The sequence below is a fragment of the Macrobrachium rosenbergii genome, chromosome 14, assembly GCF_040412425.1.
Source record: "Macrobrachium rosenbergii isolate ZJJX-2024 chromosome 14, ASM4041242v1, whole genome shotgun sequence".
NCBI lineage: Eukaryota > Metazoa > Arthropoda > Malacostraca > Decapoda > Palaemonidae > Macrobrachium > Macrobrachium rosenbergii.
The window spans coordinates 36,250,561-36,267,383 of NC_089754.1; the positions used below are offsets into that span (position 1 = coordinate 36,250,561).

The 16,823-nt window shown below is 34.7% G+C and overlaps 3 protein-coding genes across 3 annotated transcripts in view; 2 read left to right on the forward strand and 1 right to left on the reverse strand.

Moving 5' to 3' along the window:
- Nucleotides 1–16,823, forward strand: part of LOC136845927 (uncharacterized) — a 300,929-nt gene that overhangs the window by 249,509 nt on the left and 34,597 nt on the right. The window lies entirely within an intron of this gene.
- Nucleotides 1–16,823, reverse strand: part of LOC136845929 (uncharacterized) — a 151,177-nt gene that overhangs the window by 81,993 nt on the left and 52,361 nt on the right. The gene's annotated exons all lie outside the window — the stretch shown is intronic.
- Nucleotides 4,359–5,441, forward strand: LOC136845606 (uncharacterized). The gene has a single exon (XM_067115769.1). It carries the CDS (start codon nt 4,524–4,526, stop codon nt 4,968–4,970), a length of 447 nt encoding a protein of 148 aa, XP_066971870.1. The 5' UTR covers nt 4,359–4,523; the 3' UTR covers nt 4,971–5,441.

The window sequence follows — 16,823 nt, forward strand, 5'->3', positions numbered from 1 at the left end:
TATTTTTTTTTTTTTAAGCACAACCTCTTGTAAACCACCAAATTGCAGAAGCAAACTATAAGATGTTTTGTGGCATCAAGGTTTATGATATTAGTAAAAAATCAAGCTAAAGTATCGAATTCATCATCACGTTCATTAACATCGTCATATTTGTTTAGTTGTGGGAGGACCAGGGAAAAAGGAACCAAGTTTTTACCACTTACATTTCCAAAATTTTAATTTTAGTAATTACGTCAACAATGAATACCGGGCTTGATTCTATTCTGCATGCTTTTAATTAAAATTTTTTTAATTTATCGTAATTTATGAGACAGCGGTTCCAATGCTTTTTGGACTTGTCTTTGTGACCTCAGTTTGCAATGGAAATTGTAGTAATGCAGTTATAACTGACACAACGGAACGCTCATTACAAGAGGTTATCGGTATTGCATTAATGTCAGCATGACACTCGGAATTTTTGTAATGGAAAGAGACGAGATAGTTTCTACTTTTAATCCATGTACTTTCTTACTTATTTATTTTTTCTGATTTTTTATTATTTTATATATTACTGAAAGAGGAAGAAAGGACAATGATTACTTATATCAAACATCAAAAATAATTGAATAGAACTTAAGTATAAGCTTCATAATGCTTAACATTAAATTACACTGAATGTATAGATTGGGTTGGAATGTGTAATAAGGGGGAAACTGTGTACTAATTTTATCCTAAAATATTTCTCTAGTGTCCAAATCAGTCTTAACATAAAATTTTTGAATAGCAAATGCCGATGGGGAGGGCAAACCAATGTTCTCTTCTAGGGCAGGCCGGAAGTAAACAAGTTAAAATGGAACTGAAAGAAGAGAAAACAAAGAGAGTTCCAAACCTTTGAAGTAAAGGCAAAGAAACTTCAAGAAGTTATTAATGTTCCCCTGTAAGAACGCTTTGAAGTATCCCCTTAGAAAAAAATTTCGTGTATTGATAACTGAATAAATTTACAAAATAACAAGGACTTTCGTAAGAGTCTTAAACCCTTAAATTACAGTCATTTCTTTCTCTCTCTCTCTCTCTCTCTCTCTCTCTCTCTCTCTCTCTCTCATATATAAAACTGGTAACTGAAATAAAGTTAGATAATTACAAGGACTTGTCGTAAGAGCCAAAACCCATAAATTACATCTCTCTCTCTCTCTCTCTCTCTCTCTCTCTCTCTCTCTCTCTCTCTCTCTCTCTCTCCCCCGACATTAAATGAGAGTTTATCGCCGTTTCCGTTCCGTGCCGTGAAATGAACTTTGCATAATGACATCGTTCATTTTCATCGTAAAAGCAGGTCTTTGCCTCTCGTGCCTTTTATAAAAGGACCAAGGCGATACGGCACTTCTGAACTAAATAGGGATTGTATGCATTTATGAGTAAATGCGCCCACACGTAATTACTCCGGGATTTTTTTTTTTTAATTCACCTACATCAGTGCGTTTCATTTTTGATCCGGAAGTTGAAGACTGGGGTTGTGTTTATGTGTGTGTATATATATATATATATATATATATATATATATATATATATATATATATATATATATATATATATATATATATATATATGTGTGTGTGTGTGTGTGTGTGTGTGTGTATATATGTGTGTGTGTGCCCATTAAGTAATTTATTTATTTACGTATTTATTTCTTTCTTTCTTGATTTATTTATTTATTTTTCTTTATTTTTTCTTTATTTATCTCTATTATTTATTTACATTTTTCATTTGTTTATTTATTTATTCCGTATTTATTTTTTCCTTTATTTATTTATTTATTTTTTTATTTATTTATTAACTGACTGCCCCTTTATTTTCAAATCTTAAAAATTTTTTTTTGATATGTAAATAACATGCTCTTGAAAATATATTACTGATGATGCCATATTAATAACGCTGTGTGTGTGAGTGTGTGTGTGCGCGCGTGGGTGCGTGTGACCAAAGAACACACTCTCTCTCTCTCTCTCTCTCTCTCTCTCTCTCTCTCTCTCTCTCTCTCTCTTACAGACGCTGTTTGCCAGCGCATATTAAACTGAACTCTCATCTTTTGAATCCCTATCAAAGTATTCCTCTCTATTTCCTATTTTGGCTCGCTTTGCAACGAGGAGTTCCTGCTGATTAGGAGTCATTCATGTGCTAATTTGTTTTTCGTCTTGCTCTCGTGAAGTTTGCAAAATCGCATGATTATTGGAGACTCGGGATAATTTCATACCTCCACTTGAATTTTGGGATGTTTGTAAAATTAGAGATGTGTATTAACTACATTCTAGAGGTGTTTTTACTTGTTGTTTTTGTAATTTTTGTGTTACTGGAGTGTATTAGATAAAAAGTTTAAACGAATAAATAAAATAACTACATATGAGTTTTCGTAACAGCATCAGCAATAGGGTTTTGTAAATGTCGCTTTTGCCAGTTTTGCTTTAGAATTGTTTATAGTCGCTCGTAAGTCGTTACGCTCAAGAACAATTCTTTTTTGTTCCTTTTACAAGAACTATTCTTTCATGTTCCTTTTGGATGATAAATTCTTTGTATTCTTTTTTTCAAGAACAATTTTTTTTTCTTTTGCAAGGATAATTCTTTTTTGTTCCTTTTTGCAAGAATTCTCTTCTGTTCCTTCAAGAAAAGTTTGTTTTTAAATTTTGCAAGATCAATTCTTTTTTGTTCCTTTTCCAAGAATAATTCTGCTTTTGATCCTTCTGCAACAACAATTCTTTTTTGTTCCTTTTTCAAGAACAATTCTTTATTGTTTCTTTTGTTTTCAACACGAGAATCCAATTTCCTTTATATAATTTTTTTGCAGTGATTCAGTGCAAGTGACCTCACACAATACCAGTGTTCCTATCCTTATAGATTCCTTTATGCATGCGTATGTATTATGCTCGTACTTAAAGCATAATATTCAATCAAGAGAGGGGAAAATTATGCCGCTGATCAGGAACTGGAAAGGTGACCACCAAGAAATGCCAAGCACCTTCGGCATATGAGCCCTTGAAGAGTCTTAGCAACCCTATCCCAAATACATTAAACTTGCTAAAGACCTGAAGAAGTGCGCCTTCTAAAGCCTTAGTCTCCAAGGAAAACTAACGTGTTTGAATAAAAAGTAATGACAAATGACTAAACAATATGTTCACGAAAGAAAACGAATTTCTGAAGACAATGTCAAAAAATTCGAACAACTTTTTATCCACGAGTCTGACGAAGGGTGTCGTGCGAAGGAGTCGTTTCACAGTAATTGAAATCATCATTTACCGAGATACAGCTGCTGTTTTTTGTACATTCCCTTCGCAGTGATGATACTAATAGTAAAACAAAGAAGTGTCTGAGGAGGAATTTTACATTATAAACAGTTACTGAAAAAGCCAACTGTAGATGTTTCCATCTTTGAATATTTTCAAGGTAAGCTTTGAATGGTATTATTGTCAGCTTTCCATCGATCAAAACTTTTGATTAATATTCACAAAATTAATAAACAGGAACTGGATGTTTGAACTGCCTTTCTTATATGTACATTATTAAGAAATGGTTCTTCCTTATAGTTCAAAATGGATCGACTGTCCTTGATTGTTGGCAGTTAGATAAACTTTAAGGTAAATAATCATTTTAAGTAAGGTTGAAATTTTACCTGTAGTAGTAAGTTCCATTGTTTATTTTTTCCTGGGTTTTTCATCTGTGTCCAACAACCTTAACTTTCATATTACTGATGAGGTATTTTAATATTTTAGCGTATCAGTTACATGTTCACCAACGTATTTATTTCAAATGCAAGATCTCAAAAACATATGTTCTTATAATTAAATTCAATCACGAGTGTATAGTATATATATATATATATATATATATATATATATATATATATATATATATATATATGTATATGTATACAGTAAATTAATATATATATATATATATATATATATATATATATATATATATATATATATATATATATATATATATATATGTGTGTGTGTGTGTGTGTGTGTGTAAATGTATGTGCATATATATAATAGCTGAGCAGTCAAAAACAAAAAAAGTGTAAGAGAGAACACTGACAAAGGAAATTGCTTGCAAGAACGTCATCAGAACAACAGGTGTCTACAATCTCTTGTTAAACCCATCTTCCCTTTAATTACATCCCCCCACCTCTTTCCCTTCTACTGTCATGACCTCTCTTCGACTCGAATCCATTCTCGTCAGTGAGACTCCGCCCCCTTCACCGTCTCCTCCAAAACGCCCTACTACGCCTCCTGGACACCACCCACTCCCCCTCCCACCCCCACCCCTACAACCCGTAATTCCGCCTACACATAACTGTGAGCGCTGTTTGGTCGTATCGTCAGGTAACTGTCCGAGTTTAGTTTATCCGTGACAGTTGTGCGGTGCAGAAACCTCTCCTTGAAGTACGCCACCTACGGGCCGTCCCTTCCCCTTTGTTTCCCCGACGCCAGACACAGTTTTTCGTAAACGAAATCGCTTAAAATAAACTCCCATTTTTCTATTTTTACGAAACCATGAAGCCTCTGTTCGGTTTCTGTATCTTCGTACTGTGCTGCACCTCCGTCAGGGCAGAAGACGACGCCGCTGCAGCAGCAGATGCAGACGCCCAGAATCATGTCTCTTTGCCTGCAGGTGATCAAGAAACCGGCCGGACTGCGGCCGATCCTTCTGGAGCGGTAGCAGGCGAAGCAGGAGTCATATCCGAGCTCATAGTTATGCTCGTCGAAGCTGCCAGATCGACCAGTTACTCGTCGTTGCTGACACTGAATGTCACGAACGTCATCATCTTGGCTGTCTTGGCCTTCATCTTCTTCTCCCACTACGGATTCATCGGCCTGGCGGGGAGGTCGTTCGACGGGCCGGGAGCCTTCGACGTGTCCGCCCTCAGTAGCGCCGTGGCGGTAATCGCGCCCGGCGTTCGAAGAGCTCTGCAAACGTACGCTCACCTACAGGAGAATTAAAGCATCAGGTCCAAAAAAATAAATAAATAAAATCGCTTTCGAAGGTAAGATAATCGTGGTACTGAAACCTCAAGTTCCAGAGAAGATGCATTGCATTACTACCCTAATACAATTTACCTAGCATTTTAATTATTTACTTATTTCCTATATATTTATTTATTAATTTGTTAATTTATTTTTCTTTACCGCCTGTTACTTTTTTCTAATGAACACCATATTCTTTGGAAGCATGAATTTCAAGTCAACGGCCTCTTTGAGCTTGTTCCATATGAATCAGGTTCATTATCTGAATAATAATAATAATAATAATAATAATAATAATAATAATAATAATGAAACCCTAACTGAAATTCGACAAATATATTTTCCTTACAAGGAATTTGCCCTTTACAGAAGACTTGTTTCATAATTCATCCGTAGAGTGTTAGGTAGAAAACCATGAAGCAAATTCTCTCTCTCTCTCTCTCTCTCTCTCTCTCTCTCTCTCTCTCTCTCTCTCTCTCTCTCTCTCTCTCTCTCTCTCTCGAACAAATAGGTTTAAGAACATTATTGCTTCTAAGAAGTGCAGTGGCAAAGAAACATTCCAACTGGTTTCGAGTATCTGAAGTAGGCTAATTATAAAGGGCAAGGCAAAACGGCTGTTGGGTGTCACCCATCAATAGATATATGATGTCATGATGATTACGTACCTTGAACTAACTTATCACGTACTGTGTCTTACACGCACGACCAAGTATTCAATTACCTTTTACCGTATGAAACCTGTAATGCATTGTAACTCATTTACCACTGACGCCTTTTGGTGATGTACCACTCAGTTACCCCCGGCACCCTATAATAAAACAATGTCAGTCCTGCGTTCATTAAACCTGTATTACTTACAGTAAAAGTCTCACAGTCGTTATCGGTATCCGTTGCTCTGTTCATTGCGAGTGTAAGAAATTCCCAGTGGAAAATAAGCATCTATGAATATGTAAAATAATTTAAAAGGAACACTAAGTTTCGAAACCGTTGCTTACTCTTAATAAAGGATTCGATTCCTTTCATAAAGTAGATATTATGATAAGAGAAAGAGCGTTTACTATGACATCAGAAGATTTTTAGCCATATACTTCTTAGACTTTAAATGAAACATGTAATTTCAAGACAGCTCCTAAAAATTCCTGTTAAGTTTCATGATCCACGTAACAAAAATATGTCATTTTTTTGCAGTATATGAAGGAATATGAATCAACCATAGGAATACAATGACCTCCTCGCCGGGAATACTTGTGGTCAGAACGGTCATAAAGAAAAAAGATGAATAAATAAAATCTAATCTTGCATTTTTGAGCCCTTTGGTATTACGAATATGTGTACCGACGGCCACCCTAAGAAGGCTTCATATACTAAAACAGGCAGTTGATCAGCAGCAAGATTATATTTGTCTGCCCAATTATCTCTCAGATTTTATGTCGTTCCTTTAGTAAATTAGTCTAATGTCAACTGGTTCTATTCTACCCCACGTAAGATAGACTTACCAGGCTTAAGAAGGTTAACATAGCAACCGTTGATCGCATACTGAAGGCTCCAAATTAACCCACAGACGACACTTTCTGGATATTTGTAGAATGCCAACAAGTGAATGTTTGCCGAGGAAAGATTCCCATTAAGCGTCATGATCATCGCTTGGATTCAGATTATAATTAAACTGCGGTTACTTGACTGTAGGAGGCAGGCATATTATTACCCCACGAGCAATATGCAACATGAGGTAGACTGACCGCAGGAAATGAGAATGGTGAAGGAGACTGCTGTGAGCTTAATCTTCTAACCAGTTCTCCAGCGTAAAAAGAAGAGATGCAAAACACACTTAAGAAAAATGAGTATGCTATTAGGCAATTTGTGGTCATGAAAGAACGCTTGTTTGTTACACATTAGCATGATAATAGTATGTTTGTCAGTATGATTTTAATTTTTCTTGTTTTGCATATTCCTTTATTATCTTTTATCTTTTGCTTACCTAGTCTCCTTTCTCGAAATTGCTGCACGATTAGGTTTGATGCTCGAAATATTTATTTTTTACTTTCTTAAAAGGAAAGTATAACATAATCTCATACTGTATTTAAAGGAAAGTATGAAGTTAAAAGGTTACAAACTTTTTGCCAAGATTTAAGTCAGGATCGACAAATAGTTTTGATAAAGTAGCAAAGAAACTTGAATGTTAAGAAAAAGAACAGCAATTAAAAACAGATGAAAAAAGGACAGAGAAATAGGACGTAGGGATAGAAAGAGAGAGAGAGAGATCATTACCAAAAACTTTCCCATTTCTGTCCTTTTGATAGAATGAAAACTACAACAACAACAACAGAGAGAGAGAGAGAGAGAGAGAGAGAGATTGAATTACAACAACAGCGAAGAGTCAAAGACTCCGAACGGACTTTGAGACTCCAGTGACCTGATTGCTCTCTTTTATATTCTGTCGAAAAATGATGACGTTTATGACCTGGGTAATGAGGTCATCGCCATTCCAGTGATGACTCATCCTCGCCTTCACAACGATGGCTTTTCACTTTTTATTTTTTTTTTATCCGTCGGAATATTCCGTGAAGTTGCAGAAATTGGCAAACGAAATGACTTGCGTGTGGGAGTTGCAATCATGGCGTGCATTCTTTTAGGCAATTCGTGTCACTTGTCTGTACTGGAAATTGTGATAATTTATGGTTTGCAATTTATAATATTCCATGGAAGAGGTGAGATGGTTATGTGTTTTGTCCGAAGTATTGTGTCTAGTTGAATAATTATAATTATTCTATTGTTATTGTCGATGGTATTCCTCTGAAAATAATTCCATCTTTCTCTTCTCGAATTTGGCAACACATAGGACTAATAGGAAACAAAGTTCCGAAGCGCTCCCTATGGCAATACAACGATCACCCCACCAGAAGCCCCCCCTCAAAAAAAACTTGTCTGTAGCTCTGTAGTCTATCAAAATACACTGAATTAATGGCTTCCTAATTTTTCTTTTATATCTTAGATTTTACCCGTATTAAATATGCATCAAGAGACATTCCACTGTCCAAATTTTTTTATTATGAATATTTCAAGGATAAGAATAGAAGAAATTCGCAGAAACCATTGAAGAATTTCCTAAAGATTCATTTTATTCCCCAACATCCTATAAGAATAAACGTGTGATTACCACGCACCTCAGGAGAAGAGGTTTTTCTGTCATTTAAAGAGATAATGTCTCCCATCATGGGAGCAAAATCCTCCCCTTTAGGCATTCCTCAGTTATTGAACACAGCGTTAGTATCCCAGGCCAATTATGCCTCCCAGAGCAGCGGTTAATTATTTCTGATGTCTATACTTGCGTACCAGAGACCTTATTTTGCAGTGAAACTGCTTAATAGTCGTAGTATTAAACAAGTAAAAAATGCGCCGAAGTTTCTACGGCGCAGCCGAGTTTTCCGTACAGCTATAATGCTGTACGAAACTCCCATCCGCGGACCATCAAACTCAGCCGCGGTCCATGAAACTTTCAGCCACGGCCCGGTGGTGGCCTGTGTTGTTGGCACCTATAGCGGTTCCAGACGCACGATCATGGCTAACTTTAACCTGAAAGAAAATAAAAACTACTGAGGCCAGAGGGCTTCAATTTGGTATGTTTGATGATTGGAGGGTGGATGATCTACTTACCAATTTGCAGCCCTCTAGCCTCAGTAGTTTTTAAGATCTGAGGGCGGACAGAAAAAGTGCGGACGGACAGTAGTTTTCTTTTACAGAAAACTAAAAGGGTGATTGAAATCTTAGGAATGATTCCGTTTTCTCAAATTAGTATTATTTTTCTGTTTATGATCTTTACAGCAGTTTTATTTACCATACTGTAACTTACTACTGATGCGTATAGCCTATACTTCCAGATTTTCGGGCATATGTTGGTGATGCGTATATACCCGCAGACATCCGGGGCCATGTTGGTTTCTGAATTCTAATCTTCATAGAGGCCAAAAAAAAAAATAATAAATAAATAAAAACCATTTTTATCTTAATTCGAATCCCATTTGCATCTTCGTGACGTGGAATTCGCACACCCATCCTCCCCCTTCCGTATTTATTTTTTATTTGTTTATTTATTTATTTATTTATTTATTTATATATTTATTCCTTTTCATTTCTCCCTTTGAAGTCCTAAACATATTTTTCCGTTCAGGTTGAATCACGAATCCTGTATTATTATTATTATTATTATTATTATTATTATTATTATTATTATTATTATTATTATTAAAAATACTCAGTAGCGTGAGTCTTAAAATAGAGAAAGAAACCCACAGTTATGTATATGTACATATATTTAAAGGTAATATTTAAAGATAAAACTGTACAGATAGCTTTCGGGAATCTGTACAGTTGTATCTTTAAATATATGTGCATATACATAACTGTGGATTTCTTTCTCCTTTATTATTATTATTATTATTATTATTATTATTATTATTATTATTATTATTATTATTATTTAGAAGGCATCGTGCTTATCCCATAAAAAATGGGAAAAAGCACGTTAAAAGAAGATTATTATTATTATTATTATTATTATTATTTAGAAGGCATCGTGCTTATCCCATAAAAATGGGAAAAAGCACGTTAAAAGAAGATTATTATTATTATTATTATTATTATTATTATTATTATTATTATTATTATTATTATTATTGCCACCATAATAATCACGATAACGACGAAACTAAAGTCGCAGCAATCACGGAGAAAGGGGAAAAGGGCCGAGGACGACAAATCCGGATCCATTTGTCTTAATTGCGAACTTATGATGCCTTCCATAGAGAGCGACGAATGGGATTCCCCGAAGCTGTTGTTAGAAGCTGTTCAATAACGCTTATGGTTCCATCAGGCTCTCTTCTGTTACTATTTCGCTTCTTTTTTCTTTGTTCTTTTTCTCTTCTTGACACTTTTTCCACTTATGTTTGATTGGTTCCACTTTCTTTTGTTCTCTTCTTCTCCTGCTTCTCACTTTTGTTTGATTGGTTCCTCTTTTATTGTTTTTGATTTTTGCTCTCTTCTTGCCACTTTGCCATCTTTGTTTGATTGCTTCTCCTTTCTTGTAATCGTGTTGACTCCTCAGTTTTGTTTGATTGCTTCCTCTTTCTTTTGTTTATTTTTTATTTTTGTCTTTGTTCTCTTCTTCACTCTTTCTCACTTCTGTTTCATTGCTTCATCTTCCTTTTATATAGTTTTTTAGCATTGATTTTGCTCTCTTCTTGTTTCTCAGTTTTGTCCAGTTATTTCTTCTCTTTCACAGAACCTCTTTCTGTCCTCTGGTTATTTAACCGTTTTATGGTTAGACGTCCAGAGGTAATTATGCATTTTCAACTTCTCAGTCTGTTTGCTCTTAATCGCTAGGTGCGTCTTATATATCCCAGGGCCTCTTTACGATTCTATCAGTTACTTTATCTAGGAAGCTTGTTCCAGGACTGCATTACAATTCTAAAGTTACTTTATCTAGTAAGCTTATCCCAGGACTGCATTACAATTCTACAGTTACTTTATCTAGTAAGCTTACCCCAGGTCTACATTACAGTTCTACAGTTACTTTATCTAGTAAGCCTATCCCAGGACTACATTACAGTTCTACAGTTACTTTATCTAGGAAGTTTATCCCAGGACTGCACTACAATTCTACAGTTGCTTTATCTAGGTAGGAAGCTTATCTCATGACTGCGTGACGATTCTACAGTTACTTTATCTAGGAAGATTATCCCAGGACTGCATTACAGTTCTAAAGTTACTTTATCTAGGAAGCCTGTCCCACGACTGCATTACAGTTCTACAGTTACTTTATCTAGGAAGATTATCCCAGGACTGCATTACAGTTCTAACGTTACTTTTATCTAGGAAGCCTGTCCCAGGACTGCAATACAGTTCTACAGTTACTTTATCTAGAAAGCTTATCCCAGGACTGCGTGACGATTCTATAGTAACACTGTCTAGGAATCTCGAAACTCCTTCATCTTGATTTTTCTACAATTACAACGCTCTACAGTTACAGCGCTCTACCAGTAAAATGCTCTACAATTATAACCCTCTGCAAGTACAATGCTCGACAAGTACAATGCTCTACAATTACAACGCTCTACAAGTACAATGTTCTACAATTACAGCGCTCTACTGTTACATTATCTCGCAGCGGGAGACACAATTTCAAGCTCACTCGAGAGCTTCCCTGATATTTATCACACTGCGGAAGTCGCGAAAATTTAGTTTTACGAGCGAAATTTGTCTTTACGAGCTAGCTGTGGAACCTTACGCGTCATCATTTGGCCTTTCTTGGAGTTATCTCCTAGAGTTATTTTTTGGAGTTATCGCCCGAAGTTGTTTCTCTGAGTTATCTCTTGGCGTTATTAGATTTGTCTTTTGGAGTTATCTCCCTGAGTTGTATCTTGGAATTATCTCTCGGAGTTATGCAGTTATTTCTCGGAGTTACCTCCTGGAGTTATTTCTTGGAACTATCTCCTGTAGTTACAGTATCTCTCGGAGTTTTCTCTTGGATTTATCTCTTGGAGTTATCTCCTGGAATTATCTCTCGGAGTTATCTGTCTCATGGAGTTATCTCTGGTTGCGACATTCATTTTCACCAAGCACTGCCATTTTTAGATGCTTCCTAGGAATATCAACTTCGGAAATTTAATTCAAGGAAGGGTTGGCACTCAGAGTCGTGACGTCACACAGGTCCCCGTAAAAAGAATGGGTGTTGATGATCTTCAGTGTGATTCTGAGTTAAATGTAAATTCGTTCGGCTTTGGGAAAAGGTCCATTAATACACTGATGGAATTGCTTTTCTTTCGTAGAATAAAAATCTTACCTTTTGAGAGCATAGTCATGCCAGCATTATTTCTGTTCGTTTAAATGATTTTCAAGAATCTGATGTACAACGTCACTTATCGTTGATTTATATTCTACAAAAAAAAAGCCGTGTTGTTTAAAAATTTTTTTATAGTATTATCATTCAAATTAGGCCCAATTTTTCGCTCGCGTATAATTTCCAGCCGGAAGAACAAAGCATGAAAATATAGACCCACCCTTCTAATTTCGTTCCCTCGAGGAAATGCGTAATTATATTTTTTGTATTTACTTCTTTTTAATTGAATGTGGATTTAAAAATTTTTCCTGTACTGTTTTATGGCGCAGAAAGTGATTGGAATTTTCAGCCGAAATAGGTTCTTTTTAACGAAGTGTAATAAGCGTGTTTTTTATTAATAATATCGAAAATTATACATCGTTCTGATATGTTACAGTAAATGAGATACAGATCAGTATTTTTGCAAACTTGGCCTCAAACCTAAACCTCCCAGTTCCGATCCATAAAACTTTCAGTTTTACAACCCAAATTTCTCTGCTGCTATTCAAACCCACGCGTGCATTAAGAAAACAAAGAGATCACCAAATAGACTACAATAAAAAAAAAAAAGGTAAAAAAAAAAAAGGCGTGGCACCTTCTTTGAGGTGCAGAGCTGCAGCGGTACGTACACTTCCGGTCTAATTCGGTTCCTTCTTGATGCGGTCCCGTGACGGAGGCTTCGGGGGTTTGTTGGGGGGGTGGGGGAGACGGTCCCCAGAAGAGGGGTAGGGCTAGAGAGGAGAGGTAGCGGTCGCTCGATCGTAAACCATACTGGGAAAGGCATTCGTTGGACCGGTCATATTTTCAACCGTGGCAAGGAAGAGCAGAGACCCTTATAGGATTGACAGGAATACTTCGAAACACTCAGGCAAATGAAAAACAATTCAGGTCTAAAGTCATATCGCTTCTAAAAAGCCCCCCCAAAAAAGTCTGTGTAATCGACATTTATAAAAACCAATCAATTTCCAGAACCCGGTTACGTACAGACAGGTAAACAGAAAAAAAGTGATTCTTTTAAATTACTAATTTCATCTTTTTATCTCGTGTCACTAAATTGTGCGTATTGTATTGTCTGTACTTTGTATATTCCCTGATAAAGGATATTATTATTATTATTATTATTATTATTATTATTATTATTATTATTATTATTATTATTATTAATTTCGTTGTAAAGAATGGCACTGTATGCCGCTGAACCTATGTTGTGCCTTCTCAACTTGACTTATTATTATTATTATTATTATTATTATTATTATTATTATTATTATTATTATTTTGTTGAAAAGAATGTCACTTTGTATGCCGTAGAGCTTATATTGTGCCATCTCATCTTAGCGTATTATTTATTATTATTATTATTATTATTATTATTATTATTATTATTAAAAACAAATTACCATTCCGTCACTAATCCTATTCTGTCCTGAGGATTCAGTTGGCTGTAAAACAGTTGAAGGAACACACAGGTAGCTAAAGAGTTCCTACTGTAGATCCTGCGATCAATAAAGCTCCCACCGCTATTGGATAGGCGTTCCGATTACCTTCCAAGTCGTTAAAAGACCCATAAACCCTTCTTTTATAGCATCTGAATGGTTCTTCTTCTTCTTCTTCTTCTTCTTCTTCTTCTTCTTCTTCTTCTTCTTCTTCTTCTATATTTTTTTTATTCGTTGCATCTTACCACCTCCCAGGCGTTAAAACCGTTGTAAAGGTTTCTCCTTGAATGCATTTGTTGTTTTATGTCAACTTTTTTTTTTTTTTTTTTTGTAGTGTCAACGTGTTTTGAAAAAAACACGGTTTTTTTTTGCATCTATAGTAAAAAGGAATTTATTGTGTAACAAATAAAATATTAGACCATACTAAGCTTAGAAAAGGTGTAATAGCGACTTTCTTAATAAACTTAGATTTTAACTCTGCTTTCTTCCAACTTTTTTGTATCTTGAGTAAAAAAGAGTTTATTGTGATGACAAAACAAAATATTAGACCGTACAAAGACTTTCTTCATAAAATTACGCCGAAATGAAGAGAAATGAATGCATGGAATTATCAGTAATACAACAAAATGAGCAGAAAGCTTAGACACAATGAAAAAATTTAACACTGATTTTTGGCAAAGATAAAATTGTTATTAAATTAAGGTAATTCTAAAGAGGGATTATTAGTGCATATGCATGCAACTGTCTCATGCAATTGTGAATTGGAGCGTTAAAATTAGTGAAATTGAGAACCTTATCAAAATTCTAATATGCAAACCCATTTTACCCTTATCCCTATTATTAGTAACTAATTACAAACGAATGCAGCAAAGGGGTAAGTCTGTCTATCTTTCTTTAAATCATAATTTTATTAGTTCAGTAACTTGTATAATAATACTTGGATCAATCTGGTTTGATATTTAATATAGGAAGAAATAAGATTTTTTTCTAATGAATCCCATTTTTAGTTTTCTGTAAAAGAAAACTATTGTGCCGGCTTTGTCTGTCCGTCCGCACTTTATTCTGTCTGCCCTCAGATCTTAAAAACTCCCGATCATCAAACATACCAAATTTCAGCCCTCTACCCTGGGTAGCTTTTATTCTCTTTAAGGTTAAAGCTAGCCATGATCGCGCTTCTGCCAACGAATAGGATAGGCCACCACCGGGCCCTAGTTAAAGATTCATAGGCCGCGGCTCACACAGCATTGTACCGAGACCAGCGGAAGATAGATCTGTTTTCGATGGCCTTGATTAAACGCTGTACAGAAAACCCGATTGCGCTGAACAAACTTCGGTGCATTTTTAACTTGTTTTGTATTACCAGTGATGAAGAGAACTGGCTCTTGTGTCCACAATTATTCAGTGATTTTAGTGATACTTTGTACATACCCTTGCACAAATTTGATCTTGTATGAGTTATAATATGGTTTAAGTTCACAATTACGTTTATGAGAAAAAAAAATTAATTTTTGTCAAAAACTGCAACATTGAGATTTGTTTCATTTTGTACAGTACACATGTATTTAATTACGTTAGTAATATTTTACAAGAAGTCTGCATTCATCATGATTTTGTTTGAACTTTGATGCGAATGATTAGGTAATTCTTTTATTACAGACAAGTACACGCGCACGTACACACAATATACAGTACTGTATATATTATATATTATATATATATATATATATATATATATATATATATATATATATATATATATATATATATATATATATATATATATATATATATATATATATATATACATATATATATATATATATATGTGTGTGTGTGTGTGAACGCTATATACAAAGCTCAGTTCGTTAATGCATTTCAAATAGAACAGGATAGGTATACCAAAAATAATATGACAAACACCAAATGCAATTCTGTGGTCAACGCTTCCGAGAGACAGCAAGACATCAAAGTTAACTACGCTAAGTAAGTGATCTTATCTCGGCAAAGAAAACGGGATGCGCTCTCTTGATGTCACATCGGCATGGAAAACGAGCATTATACGAGCACATTGAATTTAACAACTCGTCACTAATGTTTCCTTCGCGCTTTAAGAAATTATAGAACGATTACGGCGCAATTTAAGCGACAGGTGAAGACACTTGTAATAAACCTGAAGCGGAAATTAGTCAGTTGCCTCCGTAGCAGTCTGAGTGCACTGTCATATCGTGTTACTAATGTGCGATCGCATTAAACTCCTGTTATCAGGGGAGACGAGTATAGTGTTCACAGGTAAGAAAGAATTATAATTATTGCGCTGTTACGTCAGTCAAAGTTCTCTGGACGGAAATGAGTACAGACGAATCTACAATGCTGTGAGGAAGTAAATAGGATTTTATCGTAGATTTCCTTCTGTTTTGAAGTTGCAGTGGGAGATCACTTATACTTAAGGTTAGAAGTACGAATTCCGTATGCTTTCCAAGTGCTTATAAATAGATTCCCAAATACAAATAGTAAATAGACGCATAACTTTATTTTTTATGCAAAGGTCGGCACCTTTTTAAGTTGCTAGATAAATTAATATTCTAGGTTGAATGTTATTTGTGAAAGACATATTCTTGTTTATAGTGTTGGGTTAGTTATTTAGAAACTGTAGTAGTCATAAAACAAAGAAAGAGGGGTGGTGGTGGTGTGTGTGTGTGTGTGGAGAGGGGGGAAGAGGAGGGGCCTTTGGGATGTATCCTGAGAGGCAAGGGAGTATCTATACAAAATAAATGATAGGTAAATAAATGCCATATTTGGCTAATATTAATTGTAGCATCCTTTAGAGCACGATATGCAACTCTGATGAATAACAGAATCACATAAACTGTATAATCGTCAGTAATAAGTATGAACATTACATGCCGAATCTCCTTTAGAATTCAAGAGATTCAAAAAATCAGTTAGACGATTCTCAGAAACCCCCTGTAACATTTCAAATGACTTCCAAGAACAATTACCATCGTTACAGATAATTGAACCAAGTATAAATCAGGGCGTGTGTGTGAAATGTAGGGGTGACCAACTAGAGAATTTTCTGTATTTATTATATAATTCTGTGAGAATTTCTAGGTTGTTCGAAGATGACTACGCTTGAAGCTTATCTCGTTTTGATTTGTTTATACGTGCTTCTGTTTATGCTGCACATATGAACGGTAAATATATATATATATATATATATATATATATATATATATATATATATATATATATATATATATATATATATACATATATATACATATACAGTGTATATATATATATATATATATATATATATATATATACATTCATATATATATATATATATATATATATATATATATATATATATATATATATATATATATATATATATATATATATATATATATATATATATAACACAGTTATTAGTAGGTGTATGTATGTTTGTGAGTGAGTATTTGTATCATATGTGTCTATTTGAATGTGTGCAGAATAATATATATATATATAAAT